Source organism: Larimichthys crocea, chromosome XII, assembly GCF_000972845.2.
Source record: "Larimichthys crocea isolate SSNF chromosome XII, L_crocea_2.0, whole genome shotgun sequence".
NCBI lineage: Eukaryota > Metazoa > Chordata > Actinopteri > Sciaenidae > Larimichthys > Larimichthys crocea.
The window spans coordinates 20,821,130-20,835,169 of NC_040022.1; the positions used below are offsets into that span (position 1 = coordinate 20,821,130).

Genomic DNA, 14,040 nt, shown 5'->3' on the forward strand with positions numbered 1-14,040 from the left:
GATTTTAACTGGCACCAAAACCAAACTGTATGACATGAAGTAACGGGATATCATGGCAATGAGTTTTTGTGAGAAGGGTTAATTGACTTTCTTAACTGTGATGGCTGGGCTTTCGACTACTGGGGAAAAGGCACTATGGTAACGGTGTCATCAGGTAAGATTTGTCCTGTTTAAAATGTACAATGTAAGAGGTCATTTTAAGTTTTACTGTAACTTCTCAACGTGTCAAATGTCACTTCAAAAGTATTATATATATTCAAAAGTGTTTTAATGCAGTACGTAGGGTAAAAAGTCAAACAGTGATATTCTCAGTGGGACTCACTGGTGGATATTTATGGCTTGTGTATTTTGGGTCATTAAATAGATTTTATAACATAATGGGATTCATTAAGTGTCGAGGTAGACTTTGCACTCGACATTAGTAGACGTAGAGTTTTGATACTAACAGCTAAATAGATTCAGCACTGTGCTACTATGCTGCTTTTGACTACTGGGGAAAGGGAACAACAGTAACTGTTTCTTCAGGTAAGAAAAGTCTTTAATGTCATACATAATCGCTGAATTTGAACAAATTTGATATGTTTTTTTTATCAGAATACAACGTTTCTCAACCCAGTTAATGGATGTTTACCAACTTTACACCTTCATCAATTCAATTTGAAAACAACAGCAATGATTATTGTCAAAGTTGTGCATTTAAAGTAGTTTACCGGTTTATATAGAGAATACCAAAACAACCACAAATAATATTATCGAGGGAGGTTAACCTTAGTGCAACAAACAACATCTAAATAATTAAGATGGAGAAACACGAAGGTCTGTTTGAATATGTTCATGTTCAACATATTAAAATACTTTCAGTGCTGTGCTTTGTTAGACAATTGACTGGTTGAAGACATCTCTGTTATGTAGAATATTATTTTAATTTTGGTATTTTATTAACACATTTGCTTTTTCCTTTTTTAGCCACTCCATCTGGACCAACTGTGTTTCCTCTGTCGCAATGTGGTTCTGGGACAGACAACACGATCACTCTTGCCTGTTATGCCACCGGCTTCACACCCGCCTCACTGACCTATGCATGGACCAAAGAGGGGACTGCCTGGACAAACTCTATTCAGTACCCTCCTGTACAGAAAGACAGCCTTTATTCTGGAATCAGTCAAATCCAAGTGAGCAAACAGGACTGGGATGCAAGGAAGCCTTTCCAATGTGTCGTGACACATGCAGCAGGAAGTGGAGTCTGTTATTTTCCTCCCATTATAGGTAAGGTAATATTTAAATACATTTCTAGTAGTTTTTTTTAAATCCAGCAGGTTTACATGATGTAGTTGTTGATATATTTTATAATGGTTTAACATATTTGCAGTTTTTTAATGAAATGTATTAATTATACAAAAAGGTATAAGTGTGGTAATAATGACAAATGATAATGATAAAAAAAAATGTCAGGGTTGGCTATTGCCAGTAAACTGAGGTGCAATTCAATATGAAACGAGAAAGAAATGCTTGCATTTACAGTGCAGTGAACAATGTAATACAAGGCCACGTCTAGCCACTAATTATGAGAAGTATAAAAATAATCTTGAATTGCACTAACTAATAAAGTTTCAAAACTCAATGTTCTTCATCCAAAGTATGAAAGGAAAACAAAACAGACTAGGGTCTTATAAATAGTGAATTCAAAGCAAATCAAGATATGAACTGTTAGGCAGTAGCTCAATCCATTGGGACTTGGCTTGGGAACCGCAGGGTGGCCGGTTCAAGTCCCACATGGACCAGATATGGAAGGTGGACTGGTAGCTTGAGAGGTGCCAGTTCACCTCCTGGGCACTGCCGAGGTGCCCTTGAGCAAGGCACCGACCCCCCACAACTGCTCACTAGGCGCTTCTCAGGGGGGCTGCCCATCACTCCACCATCTCTCCCCAGAACAGGTTATTGTAATTTGTTCTGCTTTCTTCCATCTATCTGCATAATTTTAGTTATGCATAATTCTTAATTCTAGTTATGCAGATAGATGGAAACTGTATGTTGATCATTAACATTCATGTAACACATCTGTGTTCGCTTGCCTGAGCAGTCAATGTATATGCAGAAGCAAGGATTAAAGCTCTGCTGTTCAATTTTCAATTATGTCTTTTTTCTTGATTGTTTTTTTTGTTGTTGCTTTTTTTACTTATAGGTTACCATATACAGGAACAGAAACATTACTGAATTACATGACTTTAGTCACAAACAAGTATATAAAGTTTATATATCTTTCTGAATATACACTGTGAATAATTTGCTGATTCTGCATACATATTTTTGTGTGTGTGTGTTTGTTTTTCAGAAGTGGTTTATCAATTGCCAACTCTTAGTGTGTTGGCCTCCTCCTCTGATAACAAAAGCGAGGCTTCCTTCTCCTGCTTTGCTAAAGATTTTTCACCAAAAGATCACAAACTGACATGGCTGAAAGATAATGAGGACATCACCAACAAAATATACGAGATCACAACACCTGTTGTGGAAAGAACGGATGAGAGCGGAAATACTGTATACAGTGTGGCAAGTTTTCTCAGTGTACTGTCTGATGGCTTGAGTCAGGGCACTCAGTTTACATGTCTGTTTGAGGGGAAAGGTGAAGGCGGCATTAAAACATATGTGAATGAATCTGTGAGCTACGGTTGTCCAAGTGAGTAAAAAAATTTACAAAAATGAAATTATTAATTAAATTTACAAAATTATTCGTAAGTTAAATTTGAACTCCCATGGTTTTGCAGTCATTTCTGTTCAATAATTGTTCATTATGTATTTATGCAGACACACCCCAATGTCCTGGAGGAGATTCGGACATAACTATCATTGGCCCTGCAAATGAGGACATGTTTATGAGCGGAAAAGGAAAGATAGTATGTCAAGTCCTGGAAAACAAACCATCTGTTCTGAGTGTTTTGTGGCAGGACGAGAATGGACACACCTTGATTGAGTACTCAAAGTCCACCGATAATGGAAAAAAAGTAATAAATCTTGCACTTGACATCACATATGATGAATGGAACCAGGGGATCAAGCGCTACTGTGTTGTTGAACACTCAGAGTGGCTTGAGCCAGTCAAGAAAATCTATGAAAGGAGTATTGGTAAGAAAACTATTCAGCAGCTAAAAGTGTGTGTGTTTGATTCCTTTTGTCTTGTCATCATACACAGTGTTATTGTTAAGTGAATTTTTTCACATATTTCCTTCAGTGCTCTAGGTAGGCTGTAGTTTTATCTGTGGCAGGAGGTCTAATTGTTCTCTCATGCTTGCAGGACAGACTCAGCGTCCTTCAGTGTTTATGATGCCTCCAGTAGAACATACTAGAAAAGAAATGGTGACCCTGACTTGCTTTGTGAAAGACTTCTTCCCTCAGGAAGTTTATGTGTCTTGGCTTGTTGATGATGAAGAAGTAGATTCAACTTACGAGTTCCATACCACAAACGCTGTCGAAAGCTACGGATCCTATTCTGCTTATAGCCAGTTATTACTCAGCCTTCAGCAGTGGAAAAGGAATGATGTGGTGTATAGCTGTGTAGTTCACCACGAGTCTGTGGATAACACAACTAAAGCTATTGTCAGGTCTATTGGATACAGAACATTTGAGAAAAACACCAACCTGGTCAACCTCAACATGAACGTCCCTAACACGTGCAAGCCCCAGTAGATGTTTTTTGTGTTGTTGTGTCTTCTGCTGTTTGATGTTTAATGTTTGTTGCTTGTGATATGACATTGTGTTTGTCTTTTTCATGCAGATTTAAAATCAAAATAAAAAAAAAAGCACTTTGCAATTCTGTTGATGTATGTCGCATGCAGTTCATGTCTTTATTTAACCAATATTTTGAGCTACACGTCTTTCGTTTACTGTCATTGACATTAACAATATGTCGAACTTTGAACATCATATTTTATTTACTAAAATAATGCCACCACCACCCCACTAACTTTAGACAAAAATAAATTAATTATATTTGTTAATCTTCATGTGTGCATCAACATTGTTTGTGTGACTTGTCTTTGTGTGCATGTGTTTCCTCTACTCGGTCTTGCACCAGTTCCATGGTCTTTCAGTCAAATGATAAAAATACTTTTTCACAAGCCAAGTCATGCGTGTCACACTAATAACAGGGTCTTTCAAAAGCAATTCAGGATCATAGTAGGATTCATTATTTTATATTCATCAACATTTTAAAAGGAAGCACAAAACAATTATTCCTTATGACATGCTCATAACAATTTAATAACTAAGACATATACCACTACTGTTTTGTTTTTGTTTTTTTGTTTTGTTTTTTTGTGGTCATTTATTTATACTTTGATTGATTCACTGACTAACTGTTAGGGTTTACGTTTTGTTTTATTATTTAAAAAAAAAAGGATATAAATAGAATTTGGTCATTGTCTCGTGAGGTATTCAATTCCAATCTGGGAGAGGGTCATCCCAAATATTAACTGACTAATTACTGTACACTACATCCAGAGTTCCTGATTGTAACTAACTACCAATGGAACAATACCTTGGAGATAGAAGACGATAAAATGAGAGACACAGCCCTCGCCTTCATCCTCCTCTTCCTCATCACTCTGCTGTTCACCATTGGAACCACTGCTGTCAAGGTAATGATGAGTTTATATATTAGAGTGTCTGCACAAAAAAACAGAAAAAGGCAATTGAGTAAATAGTGTTTGTCTGACCAACAACTGAAATGACCTTTAGGCACAGCATCACTATCATTTTACATGTTCCTTTTTATACTCTAATATGTTTAATGTTTTCACTAGTACTACTTACTACCGATTCTAAAAGTGGTTGCAACAAATGCACAGCTGTTATTATATACATATCAACCACTGTTATGCATGTGGAGGCAAAAACATATGTGAAATCCAATGCTTTGAAACATGATGACTTAAAAAAAAAATCTTTGCAAGAGCATAGAGTTTTACAGAAATAAAATATCTGTGTAAAATGTATTTTTTGTCGAATCCTACTATACTAAAATGTCTTAAAAGATTTTGAGCAGGTCTTGCTTACAGCAAACTGCAACACAACATTTTGTCTGTGCCATTAAATATTTATTTTGCTAATCATCAGAAAATTCCTCACTTGACAAAAAGTGCTAGAAGTTAATCTCACTTTAAAAAGATTTGCTCTATAAATGACGTACTTACAAAGAGGTCAGACCAGTCACTGTGATGTGCATATACTGGTTATATAATACATTAGCAATGTAATCATACAATTTGATCATTTTGGTTTAATATTACTAATCTTTTTTTTATTATTATCTTTTCAGATTAAATGAAATGAGGTGAACTTTCTGTAAAAAAGCAAAAAAAAAAAAACTTTTACATGTTTTCTCATAAACTCATTGTATCATGTAAGTAATCACAAATGTCCTTTTTTCATTTGAATTCGAGTTTTGCATCTTTTTGAAAATAAATGTTTGAATGGATTAAAAAAAATCTCTCTTCCATTATTTTGAAATTGTTCATTTTCACCTATTTTTCATCACCTAATTTAATTCATAATGCCTACAAGTGCACTACTTTTTTTTTATTTTATTTTAAAATTATATTAATATATACAGTATGTAGTATATTATGATGTTATGTTCATCACCTCATCAGCACCTGGAATCAACAGCCTATGTTAAACTCAATATGTAAAGAGATTTTACAGTCTGTTAGTTCTGGAGTCTATTAATAATAGAGAACTCGAACTAAAACTTTAAGCAAAGTCATGAGCAGCCATGTAAATGTAATCCATGTGATAACATATGTAAACTGATACGAGATATTTAAATGTGTTCTGTGTTTCTCTTACTAGCACAACCACACCTCACACCTGGTGTCTGTGATGCACCGTTGCTCTTAGCATTGTTTCACTTCTGTCTTTTGGTACTTTTTTGGGACGTGGGTGTTACTCAGTGCTTTGGCTTGCTGCTAGCCCTGATCACTCTGCCCTGCTGCATGTTGCAACATCTGTGTAACAGACTTTCAGCCCTGTCTCTACCTGTCCAGTCACAACAACACTGAATTTATAAAGACAATAAGTATTTGTCAAAGTAAGTATAGGCAACTAATACCACAATATGAAAAGATTTGATACAGCATGGAATGTTTTAAACGCACTGTAAAAACTTTAAACTTTAAATCAGATGATGTTTTTGTTTCTGCAGTCCATGCGACAACTTTGAGTCCAACTCCACAGGCAATGTTTTTGGTGAGAGGAGTTACACTCTGCTTTCACTTAATGATTTCATGTTGTAACCATTATTAATTTGTAACAGGTTGATTTGTTAAGGATTGATGTTTCTGATTCTCTCATTTAGTGGGCCCATCAGTGGAGCTCCTTATGGTCCCCAGTGAAGAGTCAGGACCACAGAGACTCTTGTGCTCTGGATGGGGCTTCAACCCTCAAATTAAATGGTTCACTAAGTCTCAGCAAAGATCTTCTTTAATGGATGACATCAGCATGGATGCAGATGGGCGTGTGTCAGTAACCAGTCAACTTCATATCCCTCAAACAGAGTGGAAAACAGGGAAGGTCTTCACTTGTGAAGTATCTGACAGGTCTCTGAACGAAAATGTCAGGAAAGATATCAGCCTCCTCTCAGAATTCATGTTGGTTAAATTTGAACCACATTAAACAACTTATGTTAACTGGGTTACAGAAAAAAACGATCCAAGGCACCTGGCAAATGCTTTTTTATATCTACTTACAGTGTTGTAAGGATAAAGTGAGAGGAAACCTTGGTCTACTCTGAAAACTTTGTCTGTCTGGCATTTAGTGCTGTACAGATAACAAACACCAGGTTTGGAGACACAACCATACACTTAATGTACAGTCTGCATAGGCCTCCATGACGATGAGTTGAAAAGGTTAGAGTTCTCTGTAGAGGAGCAGAATGGTGCTTCTCAGTGATATTGTAATCATAAGTGACACCTTTTACATTTAATGGAAATTTAATTACATATTAATTTTGAAATTAAATTATGCATTTTAAGCATCATATCAATATGGCCAAATAATGTGGAAGTATCCCCACATGAACTCACAATCTCTATTAGTCTTCATGGCTCACACACTCCCCCTGCTGGACGCTCAAGTATTGTTCCACCCTAATCTCTCATTCACTGCTTCCTATCTGATCACTGCCAGACAGAACAGCAAACAAAGTGGTAAAGTGGCATGAACATTGATAATCACAAATATTACATTATGCAGGTTTAAAGCGTAATATCATTATGACACATTTTTGGACTTTTCACTAACAGTTTCTTCAAGTGTCCCTCCCTTTATTCACAGAATCAGAAACATCAATCCTCAACCAATCAAACTGTTACAAATTAATAATGGTTACAACATGAAATAATTAAGTGAAAGCAGAGTGTAACTCCTCTCACTCCTCTCACCAAAAAAATCACCCGTGGAGTTGGACTCAAAGTTGCTGGAGAAGCCTTGATTCACTTTGCAGGTGAAACTTGTGTCTTTCTTCCAGTGACTTGGAGGGACAGTGAAGCATCTACTGATTGAATGAAGGCCCGGGCCTTCAGGAAGATCAACATACTGTTTGTCAGAAATATCAACACTGTTGGCCTGGAAGGTGACATAGAGGTCAGTGGAGGAGAGCTGTGTGACGTCACACTTCAGCACAGCACTGTTTCCCTTCAGCAAATCTGGGAGAGATCTCCTGATCTCCACTGATGGAGCTGTAACTGCAGGTTCTGGATTAACCAATTGCAGAACGTATTTTTTAGGACATTTTCTTTGACAAGACATTTGATTTCCATGTTGTATAGTTGTCTTACCTGCAACATTCACAGTCCTCTCAGTGGATGTGAAGCAGTTATGTTCCACTCTACAAGTTATTTGCTTCAGTCGTTTCCACTGATTTGAAGAAACTGTAAATAAAAGGAGGGACACTTGAAGAAACTGATAGTCCAAAGAAAAAGAATCATGAGTATAGTATGTCCTGCTTTTATGTTTACTTCACATTATTGTCCCATAATGATATTATGCTTTAAACCTGCATAATGTAATATATATGATTATCAATGTTCATGCCACTTTGCCACTTTGTTTGCTGTTCTGTCTGGCAGTGATCAGATAGGAAGTAGTGAATGAGAGATTAGGGTGGAACAATACTTACTTAAGCGTCCAGCAGAGGGAGTGTGTGAGCCATGAAGACTAATGGAGATTGTGAGTTCATGTGGGGTTACTTCCACATTATTTGGCCATATTGATATGATACTTAAAATGCATAATTTAATTTCAAAATTAATATGTAATTAAATTTCCATTGAATGTAACAGGTGTCACTTATGATTACAAAATCACTGAGAAGCACCGTTCTGCTCCTCTACAGAGCACTCTAACCTTTTCAACTCATCGTCATGGAGGTCTGTGCAGACTGTACTGGGTGACAGAAAAAAACAATCTAAGGCACCTGGTAGATACTATTTTATATCTACGTGCAGTGTTGTAAGGATAAAGGCCAAAACATTGGTCTACTGTGAAAACTTTGTCTGTCTGGCATTTAGTGCTGTACAGATAACAAACACCAGGTTTGGAGACACAACCATACACTTAATGTACAGTCTGCACAGGCCTCCATGACGATGAGTTGAAAAGGTTAGAGTGCTCTGTAGAGGAGCAGAATGGTGTTTCTCAGTCATTTTGTAATCATAAGTGACACATTTTACATTGAATAGAAATTTGATTACATATTAATATTGGAATAAAATCATGCATTTTTAAGCATCATATCAATATGGCCAAATAATGTGGAAGTATCCCCACGTGAACTCAATCTGCATTACTCTTCATGGCTCACACACTCCCTCTGCTGGAAGCCTCAGTATAGTTACACCCCAATCTCTCATTCACTAATTCTTGTCTGATCACTGCCAGACAGAACAGCAAATTAAGTCATGGCATGAACTTCAATGATTCAAAATATTAAATTATGCAGGTTATGCAAGTTTAATATTATTATGGCACAATAATGTGGAAGTAAACATAATAACGGGACATAACTTTTCAGCTTCTTCAAGTGTCCCTCCCTCCATTCATGTGGAGATTCCCAGCTTCAAGACAGTAATGATGGCAGCATCTGAAGTAAAAGCAACATGTTTAGTCCGTACTGCTTTTGATGCCAAAGTGACCTGGCTGTTGAATGGGACAGTCTCAACCAGAAACACAGTGAACAGGGACACAAACACAACTCACATCGTCAGTAATGTGACAGTTTCTTCAAATCAGTGGAAACGACTGAAGCAAATAACTTGTAGAGTGGAACATGGCTGCTTCTCATCCACTGAGAGGACTGTGAATGTTGCAGGTAAGACAACTATACAACATGAAAATCAAATGTCTTGTCAAAGAAAAAGACCTAATTCAGAATGCTGCTGCACGTGTTCTGACTGGTACCAAGATCAGAGATCACATCTCTCCCATTTTGTCTCCTTACTTACAAAGCTCTTCATAGTCAGGCACCATCATATCTAAAAGAGCTCATAGTACCTTACTACCCCTCTAGAACACTGCGCTCTCAGAATGCTGGGTTCCTTGTGGAAATTAAAACATAAATATTAATGCATTCAGTGCAGTCTTAAAATACCTTCACACTATTTCTGATCCATTGAGCATTCAAGACAACTTTTCTCATAATAATTGTTTGATTGGTGTCGTGTTCTTTTTTCAGTAACTCCAGGGGGGGACCTAAATGCAGGCAGGTGTGAATACACAAGGACTAACTTTGATAATAAAACAAAACGGTGAGGGAACACAAAACAGTTCTGCTATTTTTAATATTGCCATTAATCTAGAGAATGTTTTGGGGTATTTTATACAAAATGAAATTAGCAATAGATCCTGACACATTTCCTTTTGTTTTCTCCTTTTAGTCTAGATGATGACGATCACAGGACAGATCCCATTCATGACATCTAACTGACTAATGAAGTACTTCATGAATGACATTTCTTTTTTAAAATATGTATTTCGGTAATTATATTCAATGGGATTTTTTAGGTTTCTATTTGGTGTGGTATGTATGCATGTGTGTAGAAGGGAAATAAAAAAATGAAGCTTTAAATTCTGTAATGTAATCTACAAAGTACAAATATTTGGTCGTTGGACTCACTGGATTCTTGCATTTAGAAAAATAAAAAGTCAAATACGGAAGACAGACTTTGTTACAATAAGTAATGATGACACACAGTATTTGTTCATTAGGATATGCTTAGTACTGCATGTCACAATTCAAAGACCTGTGTATTACTTTGATTGTCCACAAGAGTGAGACAACCCTCTAGGCCTACATGCAGTAGGACACTTTCATGAGAAACAGTAGTTGTGTTGTAATTTGAAGATGCTGACAGGTCAGAACTGAACTTACTCAATGGTATGATACAGAGGTACATTCATGTGAAAGTACAGACTGTTTTTGTATCGCTTCTCTTTTCCATGCATACACATGCACACACAGAGTAACTGTAAATGTGAGCATACTCTGTCTTTGAGTTAGAGCTGCATGTTTGTGTCTGCATTTGTGTACCTTGTGGGATTAAAGGAATTCACATCTGGGAGGAATGACACTAAGCACATCAAGGCTTACTATTGGCTACCCCTGGAGTGATCTGGCACTGTCTGTGCCCTGATTGGCCAGGGACCCCATGGCAGCCAGCCCAAATCTGTGACGCTGTTGCTGGGATGGAGTCACAGCATGCTGCTGCCAGTCAAGTGCCAAGGGACTGGCAACAGGGAAGCAGGGCACCATGCCCAGCAGGCTGCCTGAGATCGTCTCCCTGTGTAACACCCCCATACCCTCCAATATTCTGATGCCAAGTCCCACTCCCTCTGGGTCCTTGTTTGACCCCTTCAGTCAACGTAAACCATGGAAAAGTAACTACCAAACATCCTTGCAAATACAGGACAACTATTCTCTCTCTGCAGCTACTGCTGATGCACCACTCTGAGCAAGGTACTCAACCAAAAACTGCCTATTGGCCAACTGTAGGGGGCTGTGGTTGTACTGAACACCTCACAGTGTTGAACATGCAGTGTTGAAAAGGGCATACTCAGTCCGGAAAATAAAGATTCAACTTAACTTAACTTAATGATATTGTTATGGAGAAAGAAACAGTCTGTTAAACATTCAGGCATTTAAAACCTTTTATACATGATCAGCATTATCTGCATGCCAACTTAAGTGTTCTCTCTTACACCCTCTGCATGTAGTTGAATACATGGTCTACAGCAGGGCAATGCTCAGAATGAGGAATGTCCATCTCAGTTCTTTACACAAACAAACAATGAATTCAGGAATTATCTTTTTTTTTATATCTTTCTAATTATCTCTAATCTTCTGAAAAATGTAAACCTAATCTAGAGGCAAATGTACATACATTTTCAATTAAACTACATAATTAAAGGAAGGAGAGAGTACTTTAAGTGCTTTCTTGGTCTATCTCACTTGAAACAGACAGCATAAACAGTAAATCAAGGTATGCCAGGCCTTAAAACACCACTGATAAGGAACATATATCCATAAGCCCAGAGTCCAGCCATACCAACCACGTTATGCTATGTAAGCACACTTATGTTCTGTTTATTCTGCATAAGCTGCCATCATATTATTTCTAACACATGTTCAGAGGTCCTACAACCAACCAAATATGTAAAAGAAAAGGCAGTGGTACAGAACACAGGCATGACCTTAAGGACATATCAAAAACGATCTCTGGGGAAAAATCTGTGTGTTAAGAGTTGTATGACCAACATGACAAAAATAAAAGACAGTGTAAAGAAAAAGCTGTGCAAGAAGCCAACAAATTCTTTTCTGGTGTTCTAGTTAAATGTACTGTGCAGTGTGAGTATCATTTACATGATACATGGGGCAATACAGTATACTTCATAAATCATGACCACAAATATAAAATATATCAAATTCTAAATAAGGACATACATTTTGTGCTTTTCCACCACATACAAAAAAAATTTCAACCAGTAAATCACAACACAAACTTGTGCTGGCAGTTGACAAATAATATTTGTATGATACTTTGGTGTCATCACTGTCTGCATATTAGCAAGCAGATAGCAAATTATATTTGGATATTAAAATAGTGCTCCATAACAATAGTGAAATCACATGTTTTTAACAAAACAAAAGTCACATTTCAGATTAGAATGCATGTGTTTTAGTTATAAACACTTCCAGCAGGTGGCAACATTCTATCAATCAAATTGCCCTAGACTGTAATGTCACTAGTAATCCTTTTGCACATTTTGATACATCACAGAAAAGGTCAGGTGCAAATAATAAACTTATTGAAGGCTGAATTTCATGCAGCTGTTTCAGTATAAGGGTCCTGGTATTATGCACGCTGGCCCACTGGTACACTATCATGGCTCCCTGTGATAAACAATTTCCCTACGGGGATTAATAAAGTACGTCTGATTCTGATTCTGATACTGATACTTGAATCAAGCTATTATTAGTCATATCAGTAATACCTGTACAATTTATAATTTAGTCAGATTTTATTCTGTGTTTGCCGTAATGTCAGGCAACAAAATTATAATAAAAAGATTATACTAAATCGGTCTTGTGTATCACACCTATTTTATTTATTTCATGTATTTTACATTAATATTGGAATAGAAAATAATGGCAGCTTTGTCAATAGCTTCCATGAAGAATGACCCAGTGGCTCCAAATTAATCCTTTGTTCATTCCATTACATGTCAGAATGGATCCGAGCGCGTATTAAAGTGTATTGAACTTCAGATCTTGGACTCATCTCTGCATTGAATCATCAGCTCCAAAAAAACATAATTACAATTATATACAGGAGTAAGTAATGATAACTACATTTTGAACCACAAACATGGCCTTGTAGCTAAAAAAAAAACTGTGTCTCTAGAATAGCCACAGTCATTTCTGGGCAGGTGTATCAAGCAAATGTGTGTTTGAACTTGGACAACAAATGAGTTATAATATTATTTCACAATAAATTTACAGCAATTTCCACAGCTTTTCTTGAAAACATAGAGAAAGTCACACATCATTTTTATAAGGGGTAGGTCGAATAAACTACTTTGTAATACAGTGCTAAAGTTCTTATTATTCATAAGCTATGAGAATCATTGTGTAAAGTAAATGATATTCTGTCTATGCTAGGAAACGAAAGAAAGATGAATTAAAAATGTATGTTATGTAATGTAATATTGCACCTGGTATTTAATTCCAGTTTAAAATGCTAAATTATTGTTATTATTAACACCTGCCCTTTTCCTACTATGACAAGTCAAAATGACTGCTGTTAAATGAATAAAAATGGTTACTGACTAAGCAGCAGTTGTGACTTCTAAAAACCACTGGCTCCATCAGCGACAACTCTGTTATGACAGAAATGAAGTGATCAATACTTAACTATTTATTTTGAATTAGTTGTAACTTTGCTGTCAAAATGTTTTTTTTAGCACTTGTTGGGTTTTTTTCCTTCACTATGTGGTCCAGCTCATCCCAAACAATCTGTTTGGGTGATTGTGGAGGCCAGGTCATCTGATGCAGCACTACATCGCTCTCGTTCTTGATCAAATGGCTCTTACATAGGCTGGAGATGTGTTTTCATGACAGGCTTGGCACATGCCATCCTGGGGCTGAGTCAGTTTATTTAGCTAGTGACAGTTAGAAGTTCGCAATCTCTGCAACATAAAGCATGAAACACTGTACTAAATCAGTAAAGTGCATAAATAACCATGGTAGTGAAGAAATAGTAACTGCATAAACATACATAGACATACACCTTTAGCACAGAAAAAAAAGTTATAAAAGTGATATCAAGTGATAGAATTAAGTGATAAAAACACTTAAACATCAATTTTGACTTCATGGGCACTCTAAAAGCTGAGTTGTGGTTGGGGTTAACACCCTAGATAGCACTTTATCAAGTTTTATCCAGTGGAAAGACACCCAAGAAGGCACTTTATCAAGTTTTATCCACTGGAAGG

The 14,040-nt window shown here is 36.7% G+C and overlaps 1 long non-coding RNA gene and 1 gene segment (V, D, J or C); one reads left to right on the plus strand and one right to left on the minus strand.

Moving 5' to 3' along the window:
- LOC104939250 (Ig mu chain C region membrane-bound form-like) overlaps positions 1-3,805 on the plus strand; it is a 99,188-nt gene extending 95,383 nt beyond the window's left edge. Inside the window, 4 exon segments of the C gene segment in view lie at positions 967-1,266; positions 2,333-2,674; positions 2,803-3,120; positions 3,290-3,805. Of these exon segments, the coding sequence occupies positions 967-1,266; positions 2,333-2,674; positions 2,803-3,120; positions 3,290-3,681 (1,352 nt within the window).
- A 3,475-nt stretch (positions 3,806-7,280) lies between these two features.
- Positions 7,281-8,293, minus strand: LOC109140993 (uncharacterized). The gene is made up of 2 exons (XR_002042626.2): positions 7,830-8,293; positions 7,281-7,745 (listed from the first exon to the last, which is right to left on the minus strand). It is a non-coding gene; the product is annotated as an uncharacterized LOC109140993 (long non-coding RNA).
- Between the last annotated feature and the right edge of the window lie 5,747 nt (positions 8,294-14,040).